The following is a 20,192-nucleotide window of genomic DNA, read 5'->3' as shown; positions in this document are numbered from 1 at the left end:
AGGCTGCAGGACCCACCTATAAGGAGACAGACAGGGAGGACCAGAGGGAGGGGCCTCTGCAATCAACCTACCACCAAGCCAGGGAGGACCAGAGGGAGGGGTCTCTACAGTTAACCTATCACCAAGCCAGGGAGGACCAGAGGGAGGGGCCTCTGCAATCAACCTACCACCAGCTACTTTCATTGTTGATTGTTATTAATATTTTTCATTGTTTTGCTCTGATTGGTCAAAGTAACCAGATTATATGAGAGACCAACTATTATTCTCATTGCTCTACATGAGATCCTGTCTTCTTCACTGACTCATATTCTACCTCCATCAAACCATGAATGGAGTTTATTATCCTATACTAGTTCTACAAGACCAACATAATTATGAGGTACTCAGGATGTCTCCCTATTCCCTTTATAGTGCACTACTGTTGACCAGAACCCAATGGGCCTTTGTCAAAAGTAGTGCACTATAAATGGAAAAGAGTGCCATTTGGGACAAATTTTCAGTTTCAGTCCACTCCTCTGGTCACCTGCAGACCCCCCCTACCAACACCCGCTCCCCCCACAGAGTTCTGAGAGGAGATAAAATAACCTCTTAATTTGCATGAAGCTATAAATAAGGAGAGGAGGAGGGGAGGGGAAGCAGGTGTGTTCTGGGGGAGAAAGGGGGAGAAAGGGGAACAACACATCACTGCCTGTAACTCAGGGTCAGATCTAGAACACGTCCCTGGTGAATGACTCTGATAACTAGAGATAGTAGATATGAAACTATCAGCTGGTCTTTGGGTGGGACTGAAACCAGTGGTCTACAGACAGCTGTTCCTGTTGTAAAGTACATGTAGATCTTTCCTTTCGTATGTCCTCCTCTGGTGGACGTTGATAGAACTGCAGACTCTATTCTGATCACTGATGCACGATGGGGTGAATCCTAACTTCCAATTAAGGTGAATCTTTACTTAGTCATGCATTGATGCCAATGGGAGATTAAGTGAAAATGTGACTGAACTGCAAGTTAGGATTCACCCCAATGTGAACAAGACCAGACTGAGTGAGGGCACCACCGAGGACAGATGTGAGGAACCAGATGAGGACACAGAGAGAGAAAATGGAACAGGACAAGGGTTCATGAGGTCTAGAGGAAGGAGGGTCCCTAAACCTTAGTTAGACTGATTTAGTCTCAACTACATCACTACACTCCTCTCTGAACCAGTCCAACACAGAACTGAGCAGAGCTTTGTACTGACAACAGAGATACTGTACACTAACTTTCCATAACGTACTGACAACAGAGATACTGTACACTAACTTTCCATAACGTACTGACAACAGAGATACTGTACACTAACTTTCCATAACGTACTGACAACAGAGATACTGTACACTAACTTTCCATAACGTACTGACAACAGAGATACTGTACACTAACTTTCAATAACGTACTGACAACAGAGATACTGTACACTAACTTTCCATAATGTACTGACAACAGAGATACTGTACACTAACTTTCCATAACGTACTGAGAACAGAGATACTGTACACTAACTTTCAATAACGTACTGACAACAGAGATACTGTACACTAACTTTCCATAACGTACTGACAACAGAGATACTGTACACTAACTTTCCATAACGTACTGACAACAGAGATACTGTACACTAACTTTCCATAACGTACTGACAACAGAGATACTGTACACTAACTTTCAATAACGTACTGAGAACAGAGATACTGTACACTAACTTTCCATAACGTACTGACAACAGAGATACTGTACACTAACTTTCCATAACGTCATTTGTGATTGATTTGAAACTGCGTGATGGATTTAGTCTGGAAATGATTACAATGAAATACAACTATAATGAAATACAACTATAATGAAATACAACTATAATGAAGTACAACTATAATGAAATACAACTATAATGAAATACAACTATAATGAAATACAACTATAATGAAATACAACTGTTTGAGCCACAAGGTGGAAGCATATTATAATATTATATCTCTTCTTTTTCCCCTGCTGGCAAAGATGTACGGAGAGAAAATATTAATGAGTAAAATGTTTTTGTACATTATAGTAAGACGTACGTTTATAACACTATTGAATATAAACTATGAATATATTGAATTTATCATGTTACTGTACTGTTGTTTTAATTCTTCATACAGTGAAAAGTACAAGCAAATATTGCCTGGGAAATAATCAAGTTTCCTTTTCAAATCAACTATTTTAAATAGATTATTAAATATATACTTTCAGAATGTTCTTATAATACAATCATATCATTCCAATGAAGGTTCTCAATAATGTGATGTTGTAATTTAAACCTCTGGTCCATCTCTGGTTATTCATTAACATTACAGTAAACCTGCTCTACATCCTGGATATCTAGATCAACTATTTCTGGATCTGGTCAAAAGAGAGCAGGCTGCTCTGTTTGAGTTCAGTTAAACTCCCCCTCATTTAGTGCTGCTAACAGTGATGTTCATCAACATGCTCAAATACAAACACTTGTTCTTTAGAATGTTCTTTATTTAATATCCACAATACAGCAAAGCTCTAACTATTCCTCTATTATAAGTCAGCAAATCAATTAATTTCAAACTTATCATATAGCCTATGATATAAGTATTAGTAGCTATTTCTCTCTTTTTTGGAACAGAATGTATGCAGTATATATGCAAAGAAAAATTATAATTCTAACAATAACTTGAAAAGTGATGTAGAAAATCAAATGGACATTACAATGGTTCTCAGGCTATTCAGTGCTGCATTCAGACTTCTTGATGCCTTTCTCAGCGAACTTGGAGCCCGCGGTGACTTTACATGAGAACACTTTGTCCTGGTTCCATTCTGACGTGTCAACGGTCAGACAGCTGCTGAGTTGAAACGTCTTGTCGGCTTGCGGCACCGGGCCACTCGTAGCGATGCCGCCGGTGACCGGATTCCCTCCCGCTGTCCAGCTGACATCAGCGTAGCCCATGGCCATCTGACTGGCCAGACACACCAGGGTGACTTTGCTGGACTTCAACTCATCGCTGGACGGAGGGAAGATGGTCAAGACAGGCGGAGGGAGGGTAGAGTCTGGACCAATGGAATGAGCAGAATAAATATTACACTAAATCATTTGATATGTTAGTAGAATGAAACAGGGTTGTGTGATTATACTGTAGAATAAAAAATATAACGTTTTCTCAAAGGCTACAAACAATTAACATTTTGGGCTCATAAACTAAAAGGCACTAAAACCATGTAATTCTATTGTTACATATTACTCATATCTCTGTTTGTAGCTGGACTTATTTTTAAACTTTCTAAGTAACTCTCCATATGTGACTTTTCAGAGGTGAAGCAGATTTCTGTGCAAGTGGATAATGAGTTCAGATCTCTACGTTTAAACATAATCAAGAAGTCAGATGTGCTGAATGAGGGATACAATCAAACATATATCCTACTACTAGTCAACCAGCAAACAGAGTTACCAACTGTAATGTAGTAGCCTGCAATGTAATGAAGCATGTAGCAACATTGTGTGTAACTACCATATACATGGTTTTATCATTATTTAATATACCGTGGGACCAACATTTTAAAGGTTCATACCACTTTATGTAGACTTCACATTCAAATCTACCTCTGAGTAAATATATTATTATTGTATGAGACATTATAAATGAGTAGTGTTGTCAAGTGACAGCAGTAACCTTTATGGTCAAATAGTCCATCACGTTTCTTAAGTTTAAATGTGAAATCAACAACTACAGATATACTGTAGGCTATGAAGCTGTCACATGGTGTCCATGACTCTTGATAATCAGTCTACAAAGTAGGTTATTTACACGAAATACATATGAAATAAGAATATAATATTAAATATGTAACTCTATTAACTATTACGTATTACAAAAAACCTTGAATACAAAAATATAAGGTTAAAAGAAAGGGTACTCACCAGTAACAAAGAGCTTGGTTCCTTGTCCGAATACCACAGTGATTCAGTTTGTATACACAGCCGTACAAAAACCTCCTCACTCTCTCTACTGAGAGGACAGGAACTGAAACATCCCATTCAGACAGAGCTTCACTCTCTCTACTGAGAGGACAGGAACTGAAACATCCCATTCAGACAGAGCTTCACTCACTCTACTGAGAGGACAGGAACTGAAACATCCCATTCAGACAGAGCTTCACTCTCTCTACTGAGAGGACAGGAACTGAAACATCCCATTCAGACAGAGCTTCACTCTCTCTACTGAGAGGACAGGAACTGAAACATCCCATTCAGACAGAGCTTCACTCTCTCTACTGAGAGGACAGGAACTGAAACATCCCATTCAGACAGAGCTTCACTCGCTCTACTGAGAGGACAGGAACTGAAACATCCCATTCAGACAGAGCTTCACTCTCTCTACTGAGAGGACAGGAACTGAAACATCCCATTCAGACAGAGCTTCACTCTCTCTACTGAGAGGACAGGAACTGAAACATCCCATTCAGACAGAGCTTCACTCTCTCTACTGAGAGGACAGGAACTGAAACATCCCATTCAGACAGAGCTTCACTCTCTCTACTGAGAGGACAGGAACTGAAACATCCCATTCAGACAGAGCTTCACTCTCTCTACTGAGAGGACAGGAACTGAAACATCCCATTCAGACAGAGCTTCACTCTCTCTACTGAGAGGACAGGAACTGAAACATCCCATTCAGACAGAGCTTCACTCTCTCTACTGAGAGGACAGGAACTGAAACATCCCATTCAGACAGAGCTTCACTCTCACTACAAACATCTCTTGTTTTTCTAGAGTTCCTCTCTATGAAGTAACAGTATATAGTATAGCATCATATTCTGCTGTTGGTGTCTGGTCCTTTTGAATCCATCAGTTAAAGCACTATCCATATGATGCAGTATTGACCTGAGGATGATGATGATGATGATGATGATGATGATGGTGGTGGTGGTGGTGGTGATGATGATGGTGATGATGATGGTGATGATGATGATGATGGTGGTGGTGGTGATGATGGTGATGATGATGGTGATGATGATGATGATGATGGTGGTGGTGGTGGTGGTGATGATGATGGTGATGATGATGATGATGATGATGATGATGATGATCACAACAAGAGAAACAACATCAGTTTCCTTTCAGACAATGTCTTCTTATAATCTTTTTGACATGTAGGAATGAATGGTTCTTCCATTTCCAGATCTCCCATTGTGTCATGTATATATTGTTATAATAATCACTGACCAACTGCTGTTTCTTAGAGTTCACCCCTCTACCACGCATGAAGCAGAAGTGAGTGTATTTGGTGAGGAGGTTTTTGTCATGGTGTATATCACTGTGATACGAGAGTCATTTTGAGTCTGACAGTAATACACTGCTGAGTCTGTCTCCTCCACATTGTTAATAATCAAACAATAATCCGATTTAGACTGATGATTAAATGTGAATTTAGGAGAGGAGAAACCAGAACCATATTCTACAGAGCTCCAACCAGTGTGGTACCACCTTAACATGTACTGAGGGACTCCTACTGGAACCTGTTAATACCAACCAGTAATATTATCAACAGTCCCCAGGTTACAGTCCATAGTGGCCGTCTCTATTATCAACAGTCTCCAGGTTACAGTCCATAATGGCCGTCTCTATTATCAACAGTCCCCAGGTTACAGTCCAGAGTGGTCGTCTCTATTATCAACAGTCCACAGGTTACAGTCCATAATGGCCGTCTCTACTATCAACAGTCCCCAGGTTACAGTCCAGAGTGGCCGTCTCTATTATCAACAGTCCCCAGGTTACAGTCCAGAGTGGCCGTCTCTACTATCAACAGTCACCAGGTTACAGTCCAGAGTGTCCGTCTCTATTATCAACAGTCTCCAGGTTACAGTCCAGAGTGGCCGTCTCTACTATCAACAGTCACCAGGTTACAGTCCATAGTGTCCGTCTCTATTATCAACAGTCCCCAGGTTACAGTCCATAGTGGTCGTCTCTATTATCAACAGTCCCCAGGTTACAGTCCATAGTGGTCGTCTCTATTATCAACAGTCCCCAGGTTACAGTCCATAGTGGTCGTCTCTATTATCAACAGTCCCCAGGTTACAGTCCAGAGTGTCCGTCTCTATTATCAACAGTCCCCAGGTTACAGTCCAGAGTGTCCGTCTCTATTATCAACAGACCCCAGGTTACAGTCCAGAGTGGCCGTCTCTTATCAACAGTCCCCAGGTTACAGTCCAGAGTGGCCGTCTCTACTATCAACAGTCCCCAGGTTACAATCCAGAGAGGCCGTCTCTATTATCAACAGTCCACAGTTTACAGTCCAGAGTGGCCGTCTCTACTATCAACAGTCCCCAGGTTACAGTCCAGAGTGTCCGTCTCTACTATCAACAGTCCCCAGGTTACAGTCCAGAGTGGCCGTCTCTATTATCAACAGTCCACAGTTTACAGTCCAGAGTGGCCGTCTCTACTATCAACAGTCCCCAGGTTACAGTCCAGAGTGTCCGTCTCTATTATCAACAGTCCCCAGGTTACAGTCCAGAGTGGCCGTCTCTATTATCAACAGTCCCCAGGTTACAGTCCAGAGTGTCCGTCTCTATTATCAACAGTCCCCAGGTTACAGTCCAGTGGCCGTCTCTATTATCAACAGTCCCCAGGTTACAGTCCAGAGTGGCCGTCTCTATTATCAACAGTCCCCAGGTTACAGTCCAGAGTGGCCGTCTCTACTATCAACAGTCTCCAGGTTACAGTCCATAATGGCCGTCTCTACTATCAACAGTCCCCAGGTTACAGTCCAGAGTGGCCGTCTCTATTATCAACAGTCCCCAGGTTACAGTCCAGAGTGGCCGTCTCTACTATCAACAGTCACCAGGTTACAGTCCAGAGTGTCCGTCTCTATTATCAACAGTCTCCAGGTTACAGTCCAGAGTGGCCGTCTCTACTATCAACAGTCACCAGGTTACAGTCCATAGTGTCCGTCTCTATTATCAATAGTCCCCAGGTTACAGTCCATAGTGGTCGTCTCTATTATCAACAGTCCCCAGGTTACAGTCCAGAGTGTCCGTCTCTATTATCAACAGTCCCCAGGTTACAGTCCAGAGTGTCCGTCTCTATTATCAACAGACCCCAGGTTACGGTCCAGAGTGGCCGTCTCTTATCAACAGTCCCCAGGTTACAGTCCAGAGTGGCCGTCTCTACTATCAACAGTCCCCAGGTTACAATCCAGAGTGTCCATCTCTATTATCAACAGTCCCCAGGTTACAATCCAGAGAGGCCGTCTCTATTATCAACAGTCCACAGTTTACAGTCCAGAGTGGCCGTCTCTACTATCAACAGTCCCCAGGTTACAGTCCAGAGTGTCCGTCTCTACTATCAACAGTCCCCAGGTTACAGTCCAGAGTGGCCGTCTCTATTATCAACAGTCCACAGTTTACAGTCCAGAGTGGCCGTCTCTACTATCAACAGTCCCCAGGTTACAGTCCAGAGTGTCCGTCTCTATTATCAACAGTCCCCAGGTTACAGTCCAGAGTGGCCGTCTCTATTATCAACAGTCCCCAGGTTACAGTCCAGAGTGTCCGTCTCTATTATCAACAGTCCCCAGGTTACAGTCCAGAGTGGCCGTCTCTATTATCAACAGTCCCCAGGTTACAGTCCAGAGTGGCCGTCTCTATTATCAACAGTCCCCAGGTTACAGTCCAGAGTGGCCGTCTCTATTATCAACAGTCTCCAGGTTACAGTCCAGAGTGGCCGTCTCTACTATCAACAGTCCCCAGGTTACAGTCCAGAGTGTCCGTCTCTATTATCAACAGTCTCCAGGTTACAGTCCAGAGTGGCCGTCTCTATTATCAACAGTCCCCAGGTTACAGTCCAGAGTGGCCGTCTCTATTATCAACAGTCTCCAGGTTACAGTCCAGAGTGGCCGTCTCTTATCAACAGTCACCAGGTTACAGTCCAGAGTGGCCGTCTCTATTATCAACAGTCCCCAGGTTACAGTCCAGTGGCCGTCTCTACTATCAACAGTCCCCCGGTTACAGTCCAGAGTGGCCGTCTCTATTATCAACAGTCCCCAGGTTACAGTCCAGAGTTTCCGTCTCTATTATCAACAGTCCCCAGGTTACAGTCCAGAGTGGCCGTCTCTATTATCAACAGTCCCCAGTTTACAGTCCAGAGTGGCCGTCTCTATTATCAACAGTCCCCAGGTTACAGTCCAGAGTGGCCGTCTCTATTATCAACAGACCCCAGGTTACAGTCCATAGTGGCCGTCTCTATTATCAACAGTCCCCAGGTTACAGTCCAGAGTGTCCGTCTCTATCATCAACAGTCCCCAGGTTACAGTCCATAGTGGCCGTCTCTATTATCAACAGTCCCCAGGTTACAGTCCATAGAGTCCGTCTCTGTTATCAACAGTCCCCAGGTTACAGTCCAGTGTATCCGTCTCTATTATCAACAGTCCCCAGGTTACAGTCCAGAGTGGTCGTCTCTACTATCAACAGTCCCCAGGTTACAGTCCAGAGTGGCCGTCTCTATTATCAACAGTCCCCAGGTTACAGTCCAGAGTAGCCTTCTCTCCTTTCCTCACTGTCACAGCAGGAGGCTTCTGTGTCACCACAGTCACACCACTGACACCTGGGAAATAAGATGACATGTAGTAAAGAGAAACATACAGACTCATTAATAATAAAACTGGAAGTAAAACCTCCAGAGAGTCAGACTCCTTACATGTTAGAGCAGTGATGAGAGTGCAGAGTGTCCCCAGCATGTTGTCAGTGTGTGGTGTGAACGACCCTTACTGTCCAGCTGAGAGATGAGCAGGGTTGGAGTGTGAGGAGAGGAGAGGCTGCAGAACCCACCTATAAGGAGACAGCCAGGGAGGACCAGAGGGAGGGGCCTCTGTAGTTAACCTATCACCAAGCCAGGGAGGACCAGAGGGAGGGGCCTCTATCTCACCCTATCAGCTTCTGTATGATGGACTTTTAATCAATTTAAATTATTGTAACTATTCAACTATCAAAAATATATATATTTTATATTGGACTAACAACAACCATATGGGATCATTTTGGTTATACTGAAAGGAGCAGTATTTAGTTTCATGTGAGTTGTGTTGGTTAGTTTACTGAAATCAGCATGTCATAATATAGATAATAACATTATAATATTATCTGGACCTGATAGTGGGGTTCTGAACTAACAGTACATCACTAAATGACTGTTGATGTAATATGTCTCTACTGTAAACCAGGGGACTGACTATCATGGAGGTTGTCTGATACATGGAGTCTTCTGTTAGGACTGAACCTTCTGGAATATCACTTTATCATTCATGCTTTGTGACAACTAGGTGTAATTGTTAATGACAACATTCTAGTAAATGTGTGAAGGGTTTTGTGTAAAACACAAGCATGGAATGTTCTCCTACTGCAGACACACTGGTTCAGGATGACTTGACATTCAGTTAGTGTCTATATTCAGAACATCTGAAAGCAGAAGTGAGTGTGTTTGGTGGGGAGGTTTTTGTCATGGTGTATATCACTGTGATACAGCCTCTTCAACAGAGTCGTCCCATGTCTGACAGTAATACACTGCTGAGTCTGTCTCCTCCACATTACTGATTATAAACTGATAATCCTTATCAGACGTGGCTTTAGATGTGAAACGATCAGAGGAGAAACCAGAACCATATTCATCAGGAGAGGCATGAGTACGGTGAAACCTTAACACATACTGAGGAGCTCCTCCTGGAACCTGTTTATACCAGTTTACATAATTGCCTTCATCTTCTGTAATGTCACAGTAAAAAGTAGCAGTCCCCTTTGTACTGACAGTCAGTACTGAAGGTGTCTGTGTCACTGCTTTCTGGCAACTGACATCTGTGGGAATGAAATACAATTTAGGACATTTCATCATACATGAATTAACAACTTCTAATGGCTTTTTGTGATTCATGTTGAACATATAGTAAATTCCTTACATGTTAGAGCAGTGATGAGAGTGCAGAGTGTCCCCAGCATGTTGTCAGTGTGTGGTGTGAACGGCCCTTACTGTCCAGCTGAGAGATGAGCAGGGTTGAAGTGTGAGGAGAGGAGAGGCTGCAGGACCCACCTATAAGGAGACAGACAGGGAAGAACAGAGGGAGGGGCCTCTAAAGTTAACCAATCACCAGCTATTCTCATTGCTCTACATGAGGCCCTGTCTTCTTCACTGACTCCTATTCTACCTCCATCAAACCATAACTGGAGTTTAATATCCTATACTAGTTCTTCACAAGACTAACATAATGATGAGGTATCTAATCTCCTACCTCCATCAAACCATGAATGGAGTTTATTATCCTATACTAGTTCTACACAAGACCAACATAATTATGAGGTACTCAGGATGTCTCCCTATTCCCTTTATAGTGCACTACTGTTGACCAGAACCCAATGGGCCTTTGTCAAAAGTAGTGCACTATAAAGGGAACATAGTGCCATTTGGGACACATTTTCAGTTTCAGTCCACTCCTCTGGTCACCTGCAGACCCCCCCACCACCCCCTTCCCCCACACAGTTCTGAGATGAGATAAAATAAACTCTTCATTTACATGAAGCTATAAATAAGGAGAGGAGGAGGGGAGGGGAAGCAGGTGTGTGCTGGGGGAGAAGGGGAACAACACATCACTGCCTGTAACTCAGTGTCAGATCTACAACACGTCCCTGGTGAATGACTCTGATAACTAGAGATAGTAGATATGAAACTATCAGCTGGTCTTTGGGTGGGACTGAAACCAGTGGTCTACAGACAGCTGTTCCTGTTGTAAAGTACATGTAGATCTTTCCTCAGTCATTATTGGTGGTCGTATGTCCTCCTCTGGTGGACGTTGATAGAACTGCAGACTCTATTCTGATCACTGATGCACGATGGGGTGAATCCTAACTTCCAATTAAGGTGAATCTTTACTTAGTCATGCATTGATGCCAATGGGAGACTAAGTGAAAATGTGACTGAACTGCAAGTTAGGATTCGCCCCAATGTGAACAAGACCAGACTGAGTGAGGGCACCACCGAGGACAGATGTGAGGAACCAGATGAGGACACAGAGAGAGAAAATGGAACAGGACAAGGGTTCATGAGGACCAGAGGAGGGAGGGTCCCTAAACCTTAGTTAGACAGATATAGTCTCTCTCTACTACACCCATCCACTAGTACTAGAGGAAGAAGGGTCCCTAAACCTTAGTTAGACTGATATAGTCTCTCTACTACTACACCCATCCACTAGTACTAGAGGAAGGAGGGTCCCTAAACCTTAGTTAGACTGATATAGTCTCTCTACTACTACACCCATCCACTAGTACTAGAGGAAGGAGGGTCCCTAAACCTTAGTTAGACAGATATAGTCTCTCTCTACTACACCCATCCACTAGTACTAGAGGAAGGAGGGTCCCTAAACCTAAGTTAGACTGATATAGTCTTTCTACTACACCCATCCACTAGCACTAGAGGAAGGAGGGTCCCTAAACCTTAGTTAGACTGATATAGTCTCTCTACTACACCCATCCACTAGTACTAGAGGAAGGAGGGTCCCTAAACCTTAGTTAGACTGATATAGTCTCTCTACTACTACACCCATCCACTAGTACTAGAGGAAGGAGGATCCCTAAACCTTAGTTAGACAGATATAGTCTCTCTCTACTACACCCATCCACTAGTACTAGAGGAAGGAGGGTCCCTAAACCTTAGTTAGACAGATATAGTCTCTCTCTACTACACCCATCCACTAGTACTAGAGGAAGGAGGGTCCCTAAACCTTAGTTAGACTGATATAGTCTCTCTACTACTACACCCATCCACTAGTACTAGAGGAAGGAGGATCCCTAAACCTTAGTTAGACAGATATAGTCTCTCTCTACTACACCCATCCACTAGTACTAGAGGAAGGAGGGTCCCTAAACCTTAGTTAGACAGATATAGTCTCTCTACTACTACACCCATCCACTAGTACTAGAGGAAGGAGGATCCCTAAACCTTAGTTAGACAGATATAGTCTCTCTCTACTACACCCATCCACTAGTACTAGAGGAAGGAGGGTCCCTAAACCTTAGTTAGACAGATATAGTCTCTCTACTACTACACCCATCCACTAGTACTAGAGGAAGGAGGGTCCCTAAACCTTAGTTAGACAGATATAGTCTCTCTCTACTACACCCATCCACTAGTACTAGAGGAAGGAGGGTCCCTAAACCTTAGTTAGACAGATATAGTCTCTCTCTACTACACCCATCCACTAGTACTAGAGGAAGGAGGGTCCCTAAACCTTAGTTAGACTGATATAGTCTCTCTCTACTACACCCATCCACTAGTACTAGAGGAAGGAGGATCCCTAAACCTTAGTTAGACAGATATAGTCTCTCTACTACTACACCCATCCACTAGTACTAGAGGAAGGAGGGTCCCTAAACCTTAGTTAGACAGATATAGTCTCTCTCTACTACTACACCCATCCACTAGTACTAGAGGAAGGAGGGTCCCTAAACCTTAGTTAGACAGATATAGTCTCTCTCTACTACACCCATCCACTAGTACTAGAGGAAGGAGGATCCCTAAACCTTAGTTAGACAGATATAGTCTCTCTACTACTACACCCATCCACTAGTACTAGAGGAAGGAGGGTCCCTAAACCTTAGTTAGACAGATATAGTCTCTCTACTACACCCATCCACTAGTACTAGAGGAAGGAGGGTCCCTAAACCTTAGTTAGACAGATATAGTCTCTCTCTACTACACCCATCCACTAGTACTAGAGGAAGGAGGATCCCTAAACCTTAGTTAGACAGATATAGTCTCTCTCTACTACTACACCCATCCACTAGTACTAGAGGAAGGAGGGTCCCTAAACCTTAGTTAGACAGATATAGTCTCTCTCTACTACACCCATCCACTAGTACTAGAGGAAGGAGGGTCCCTAAACCTTAGTTAGACTGATATAGTCTCTCTCTACTACACCCATCCACTAGTACTAGAGGAAGGAGGATCCCTAAACCTTAGTTAGACAGATATAGTCTCTCTCTACTACTACACCCATCCACTAGTACTAGAGGAAGGAGGGTCCCTAAACCTTAGTTAGACTGATATAGTCTCTCTACTACACCCATCCACTAGTACTAGAGGAAGGAGGGTCCCTAAACCTTAGTTAGACAGATATAGTCTCTCTACTACTACACCCATCCACTAGTACTAGAGGAAGGAGGGTCCCTAAACCTTAGTTAGACAGATATAGTCTCTCTACTACACCCATCCACTAGTACTAGAGGAAGGAGGGTCCCTAAACCTTAGTTAGACAGATATATTCTCTCTACTACTACACCCATCCACTAGTACTAGAGGAAGGAGGGTCCCTAAACCTTACTTAGACAGATATATTCTCTCTACTACTACACCCATCCACTAGTACTAGAGGAAGGAGGGTCCCTAAACCTTAGTTAGACTGATATAGTCTCTCTACTACTACACCCATCCACTAGTACTAGAGGAAGAAGGGTCCCTAAACCTTAGTTAGACAGATATAGTCTCTCTACTACTACACCCATTCACTAGTACTAGAGGAAGGAGGGTCCCTAAACCTTAGTTAGACTGATATAGTCTCTCTACTACACCCATCCACTAGTACTAGAGGAAGGAGGATCCCTAAACCTTGGTTAGACAGATATAGTCTCTCTACTACTACACCCATCCACTAGTACTAGAGGAAGGAGGGTCCCTAAACCTTAGTTAGACTGATTTAGTCTCAACTACATCACTACACTCCTCTCTGAACCAGTCCAACACAGAACTGAGGAGAGATTTGTACTGACAACAGAGATACTGTACAGTAACTTTCCATAACGTCATTTGTGATTGATTTGAAACTGGTGATGGATTTAGTCTGGAAATGATTACAATGAAATACAACTATAATGAAATACAACTGTTTGAGCCACAAGGTGGAAGCATATTATAATATTATATCTCTTCTTTTTCCCCCTGCTGGCAAAGATGTATGGAGAGAAAATATTCATGAGTAAAATGTTATTGTACATTATAGTAAGACGTACGTTTATAACACTATTGAATATAAACTATGAATATATTGAATTTATCATGTTACTGTACTGTTGTTTTAATTCTTCATACAGTGAAAAGTACAAGCAAATATTGCCTGGGAAATAATCAAGTTTCCTTTTCAAATCAACTATTTTAAATAGATTATTAAATATATACTTTCAGAATGATCTTATAATACAATCATATCACAGTAATGAAGGTTCTCAATAATGTGAAGTTGTAATTTAAACTAAACCTCTGGTCCATCTCTGGTTATTCATTAACATTACAGTAAACCTGCTCTACATCCTGGATATCTAGATTAACTATTTCTAGATCTGGTCAAAAGAGAGCAGGCTGCTCTGTTTGAGTTCAGTTAAACTCCCCCTCATTTAGTGCTGCTAACACTGATGTTCATCAACATGCTCAAATACAAACACTTGTTCTTTAGAATGTTCTTTATTTAATATCCACAATACAGCAAAGCCCTAACTATTCCTCTATTGTACATCTGCAAAGCAACCCATTTCAAATATAAAAAGTCTACTTATCATATAGCCTATGATATCAGTGTGATTAGCTATTTATCTTTCATGGAACATAATGTATATATGCAGGTTAAACTTCTAATGCATTAACAATATCTTGAAAAGTGATGTAGAAAATCAAATGGACATTACAATGGTTCTCAGGCTATTCAGTGCTGCATACAGACTTCTTGATGTCTTTCTCAGCGAACTTGGAGCCCGCGGTGACTTTACATGAGAACACTTTGTCCTGGTTCCATTCTGACGTGTCAACGGTCAGACAGCTGCTGAGTTGGAACGTCTTGTCGGCTTGCGGCACCGGGCCACTCGTAGCGATGCCGCCGGTGACCGGATTCCCTCCCGCTGTCCAGCTGACATCAGCGTAGCCCATGGCCATCTGACTGGCCAGACACACCAGGGTGACTTTGCTGGACTTCAACTCATCGCTGGACGGAGGGAAGATGGTCAAGACAGGCGGAGGGAGGGTAGAGTCTGGACCAATGGAATGAGCAGAATAAATATTACACTAAATCATTTGATATGTTAGTAGAATGAAACAGGGTTGTGTGATTATACTGTAGAATAAAAAATATAACGTTTTCTCAAAGGCTACAAACAATTAACATGTTGGGCTCAAATGAAAAGGCACTAAAACCATGTAATTCTATAGTTACATATTACTCATATGTCTGTTTGTAGCTGGACTTATTTAGAAACTTTCTAAGTAACTCTCCATGTGTGACTTTTCAGAGGTAAAGCAGATTTCTGTGCAAGTGGATAATGAGTTCAGATCTCTAAGTTTAAACATAATCAAGTAGTCAGATGTTCTGAATGAGGGATACAATCAAACATATATCCTACTACTAGTCAACCAGCAAACAGAGTTACCAACTGCAATGTAGTAGCCTGCAATGTAATGAAGCATGTAGCAACATTGTGTGTAACTACCATATACATGGTTTTATCATTATTTAATATAACGTGGGACAAACATTTTAAAGGTTGATACAACTTTATGTAGACTTCACATTCAAATCTACCTCTGAGTAAATATATTATTATTGCATGAGACATTATAAATGAGTAGTGTTGTCAAGTGACAGCAGTAACCTACATGGTCAAATAGTCCATCACGTTTCTTAAGTTTAAATGTGAAATCAACAACTACAGATATACTGTAGGCTATGAAGATGTCACATGGTGTCCATGACTCTTGATAATCAGTCCACAAAGTAGGTTATTTACACGAAATAAATATGAAATAAGAATATAATGTTAAATATGTAACTCTATTAACTATTAATTATTACAAAAAACCTTGAAAACAAAAATAAGGTTAAAAGAAAGGGTACTCACCAGTAACAATGAGCTTGGTTCCTTGTCCGAATACCACAGTGATTCAGTTTGTATACACGGCCGTACAATAACCTCCTCCCTCTCTCTACTGAGAGGACAGGAACTGAACCATCCCATTCAGACAGAGCTTCACTCTCTCTACTGAGAGGACAGGAACTGAAACATCCCATTCAGACAGAGCTTCACTCTCTCTACTGAGAGGACAGGAACTGAAACATCCCATTCAGACAGAGCTTCACTCTTTCTACTGAGAGGACAGGAACTGAAACATCCCATTCAGACAGAGCTTCACTCTCTCTACTGAGAGGACAGGAACTGAAACATCCCATTCAGACAGAGCTTCTCTCTCTCTACTGAGAGGACAGGAACTGAAACATCCCATTCAGACAGAGCTTCACTCTCTCTACTGAGAGGACAGGAACTGAAACATCCCATTCAGACAGAGCTTCACTCTCTCTACTGAGAGGACAGGAACTGAAACATCCATTCAGACAGAGCTTCACTCTCTCTACTGAGAGGACAGTAACTGAAACATCCCATTCAGACAGAGCTTCACTCTCTCTACTGAGAGGACAGGAACTGAAACATCGCATTCAGACAGAGCTTCACTCTCTCTACTGAGAGGACAGGAACTGAAACATCCCATTCAGACAGAGCTTCACTCTCTCTACAAACATCTCAGACTTTTCTAGAGTTCCTCTCTATGAAGTAACAGTATATAGTATAACATCATATTCTGCTGTTGTGTCTGGTCCTTTTGAATCCATCAGTTAAAGCACTATCCATATGATGCAGTTTTGACCTGATGATGATGATGATGATGATGATGATGATCATAACAAGAGAGACAAAATCAGTTTCCTTTCAGACAATGTCTTCTTATAATCTTGTTGACATGTAGGAATGAATGGTTCTTCCATTTCCAGATCTCCCATTGTGACATGTATATATTGTTATAATAATCACTGACCAACTGATGTTTCTTAGAGTTCACCCCTCTGCCACGCATGAAGCAGAAGTGAGTGTATTTGGGGAGGAGGTTTTTGTCATGGTGTATATCACTGTGATAGGAGAGTCATTTTGAGTCTGACAGTAATACACTACTGAGTCTGTCTCCTCCACATTGTTAATAATCAAACAATAATCTGATTTAGACTGATGATTAGATGTGAATTTATGAGAGGAGAAACCAGAACCATATTCTACAGAGCTCCAACCAGTGTGGTACCACCTTAACACGTCCTGAGGGACTCCTCCTGGAACCTGTTTATACCAACCAGCAATATTATCAACAGTCCACAGGTTACAGTCCATAGTGGCCTTCTCTACTATCAACAGTCCCCAGGTTACAGTCCAGAGTGGTCGTCTCTATTATCAACAGTCCCCAGGTTACAGTCCAGAGTGGTCGTCTCTATTATTAACAGTCCCCAGGTTACAGTCCAGAGTGGTCGTCTCTATTATCAACAGTCCCCAGGTTACAGTCCATAGTGGCTGTCTCTATTATCAACAGTCCCCAGGTTACAGTCCAGAGTGGTCGTCTCTATTATCAACAGTCCCCAGGTTACAGTCCATAGTGGCTGTCTCTATCATCAACAGTCCCCAGGTTACAGTCCAGAGTGGTCGTCTCTATCATCAACAGTCCCCAGGTTACAGTCCAGAGTGTCCGTCTCTATTATCAACAGTCTCCAGGTTACAGTCCAGAGTGTCCGTCTCTATTATCAACAGTCCCCAGGTTACAGTCCAGAGTGGTCGTCTCTATTATCAACAGTCCCCAGGTTACAGTCCAGAGTGTCCGTCTCTATTATCAACAGTCCCCAGGTTACAGTCCAGAGTGTCCGTCTCTATCATCAACAGTCCCCAGGTTACAGTCCAGAGTGGTCGTCTCTATTATCAACAGTCCACAGGTTACAGTCCAGAGTGGCCGTCTCTATTATCAACAGTCCCCAGGTTACAGTCCAGAGTGGACTTCTCTATTATCAACAGTCCCCAGGTTACAGTCCATAGTGGCCGTCTCTATTATCAACAGTCCCCAGGTTACAGTCCAGAGTGGCCGTCTCTATTATCAACAGTCCCCAGGTTACAGTCCATAGTGGCCGTGTCTCCTTTGCTCACTGTCACAACAGGAGGCTTCTGTGTCACCACAGTCACACCACTGACACCTGGGAAATAAGAAGATGACATGTAGTAAAGAGAAACATACAGACTCATTATTAATAAACTAGGAAATAAAACCTCCAGGAAGTCAGACTCCTTACATGTTAGAGCAGTGATGAGAGTGCAGAGTGTCCCCAGCATGTTGTCAGTGTGTGGTGTGAACGGCCCTTACTGTCCAGCTGAGAGATGAGCAGGGTTGGAGTGTGAGGAGAGGAGAGGCTGCAGAACCCACCTATAAGGAGACAGACAGGGAGGACCAGAGGGAGGGGCCTCTGCAGGTAACCTATCACCAAGCCAGGGAGGACCAGAGGGAGGGGCCTCTACAGTTAACCAATCACTCTCTACTCTCAAACATACTGTATCTGGGTCTTCACAAGACCAACAGACAGATTTCTAAATAATATCTGGACGTATCCTATATCTTCATAACTGTGACATACATTTCAATTAGAGTCAATATTAAACTATAAAAAATGCAAATATTTGAGATAAGACTATTTCATAAACATATTGGATTTGTTTTGTTGCATTGTAAAGATCAGTATTATGTTTCTTCTCAGTTATGTTAGTTAGTTTAAATCAGCAGTTCATAATATGTATAATAATAACATTATAATAATATTATCTGGACCTGATAGTGGGGTTCTGAACTAACAGTACATCACTAAATGACTGATGATGTAATATGTCTCTACTGTAAACCAGGGGACTGACTATCATGGAGGTTGTCTGATACATGGAGTCTTCTGTTAGGACTGAACCTTCTGGAATATCACTTTATCATTCATGCTTTGTGACAACTAGGTGTAATTGTTAATGACAACATTCTAGTAAATGTGTGAAGGGTTTTGTGTAAAACACAAGCATGGAATGTTCTCCTACTGCAGACACACTGGTTCAGGATGACTTGACATTCAGTTAGTGTCTATATTCAGAACATCTGAAAGCAGAAGTGAGTGTGTTTGGTGAGGAGGTTTTTGTCATGGTGTATATCACTGTGATACGTGCTCACTAACAGAGCTGTCCCATGTCTGACAGTAATACACTGCTGAGTCTGTCTCCTCCACATTACTGATTATAAACTGATAATCCTTACCAGACGTGGCTTTAGATGTGAAACGATCAGAGGAGAAACCAGATCCATATTCATCAGGAGAGTCATTTGTGTAGTAAAACCTTAACACATACTGAGGAGCTCCTCCTGGAACCTGTTTATACCAGATTACATAATTGCCTTCATGTTTGGTAATGTCACAGTAAAAAGTAGCAGTCCCCTTTGTACTGACAGTCAGTACTGAAGGTGTCTGTGTCACTGCTTTCTGGCAACTGACATCTGTGGGAATGAAATACAATTTAAGACATGTAATCATACATGAATTAACAACTTCTAATGTCTTGTTTTGATTCATGTTGAACATATAGTAAATTCCTTACATGTTAGAGCAGTGATGAGAGTGCAGAGTGTCCCCAGCATGTTGTCAGTGTGTGGTGTGAAAGGCCCTTACTGTCCAGCTGAGAGATGAGCAGGGTTGGAGTGTGAGGAGAGGAGAGGCTGCAGAACCCACCTATAAGGAGACAGACAGGGAGGACCAGAGGGAGGGGCCTCTGAAGTTAACCAATCACCAGCTATTCTCATTGCTCTACATGAGGCCCTGTCTTCTTCACTGACTCATATTCTACCTCCATCAAACCATAACTGGAGTTTAATATCCTATACTAGTTCTACACAAGACTAACATAATGATGAGGTATCTAATCTCCTACCTCCATCAAACCATGAATGGAGTTTATTATCCTATACTAGTTCTACACAAGACTAACATAATTATGAGGTACTCAGGATGTCTCCCTATTCCCTTTATAGTGCACTACTGTTGACCAGAACCCAATGGGCCTTTGTCAAAAGTAGTGCACTATAAAGGGAACATAGTGCCATTTGGGACACATTTTCAGTTTCAGTCTACTCCTCTGGTCACCTGCAGACCCCCCCACCACCCCCTCCCCCCACACAGTTCTGAGAGGAGATAAAATAACCTCTTCATTTGCATGAAGCTATAAATAAGGAGAGGAGGAGGGGAGGGGAAGCA

General features: G+C 42.4%; 1 protein-coding gene and 1 gene segment (V, D, J or C); both read right to left on the bottom strand.

Annotated features, from left to right (window-relative positions):
* Nucleotides 1–2,547: 2,547 nt before the first annotated feature.
* On the bottom strand, nucleotides 2,548–10,094 carry LOC120043756 (immunoglobulin lambda-1 light chain-like). Its single transcript, XM_038988319.1, has 4 exons — nucleotides 9,981–10,094; nucleotides 9,549–9,879; nucleotides 3,959–3,996; nucleotides 2,548–3,090 (listed from the first exon to the last, which is right to left on the bottom strand). The coding sequence occupies exons 1-4, from the start codon at nucleotides 10,018–10,020 to the stop codon at nucleotides 2,765–2,767; spliced, it is 735 nt and encodes a 244-aa protein (XP_038844247.1). The 5' UTR covers nucleotides 10,021–10,094; the 3' UTR covers nucleotides 2,548–2,764.
* Nucleotides 10,095–14,511: 4,417 nt separating this feature from the next.
* LOC120044138 lies at nucleotides 14,512–19,778 on the bottom strand. The segment is given in 5 exon segments: nucleotides 14,512–15,121; nucleotides 18,064–18,110; nucleotides 18,278–18,337; nucleotides 19,611–19,670; nucleotides 19,775–19,778. Coding segments are annotated over 5 exon segments (531 nt in total).
* Between the last annotated feature and the right edge of the window lie 414 nt (nucleotides 19,779–20,192).

The sequence above is a fragment of the Salvelinus namaycush genome, chromosome 3 (genome assembly GCF_016432855.1).
Source record: "Salvelinus namaycush isolate Seneca chromosome 3, SaNama_1.0, whole genome shotgun sequence".
Taxonomy (NCBI): Eukaryota; Metazoa; Chordata; class Actinopteri; order Salmoniformes; family Salmonidae; genus Salvelinus; species Salvelinus namaycush.
This window is presented reverse-complemented; position numbering and strand designations above follow the sequence as displayed.

Coding starts and splice junctions, on each gene's coding strand:
- LOC120043756 (XM_038988319.1), bottom strand. CDS start 10,020: ATGCTGGGGACACTCTGCACTCTCATCACTGCTCTAACAT. Junction 9,880..9,980: donor TCTCATCACTGCTCTAACAT/GTAAGGAATTTA, acceptor TCATTCCCACAG/ATGTCAGTTGCCAGAAAGCA. Junction 3,997..9,548: donor GACTCTGTTGAAGAGGCTGT/ATCACAGTGATA, acceptor AAACTGAATCAC/TGTGGTATTCGGACAAGGAA.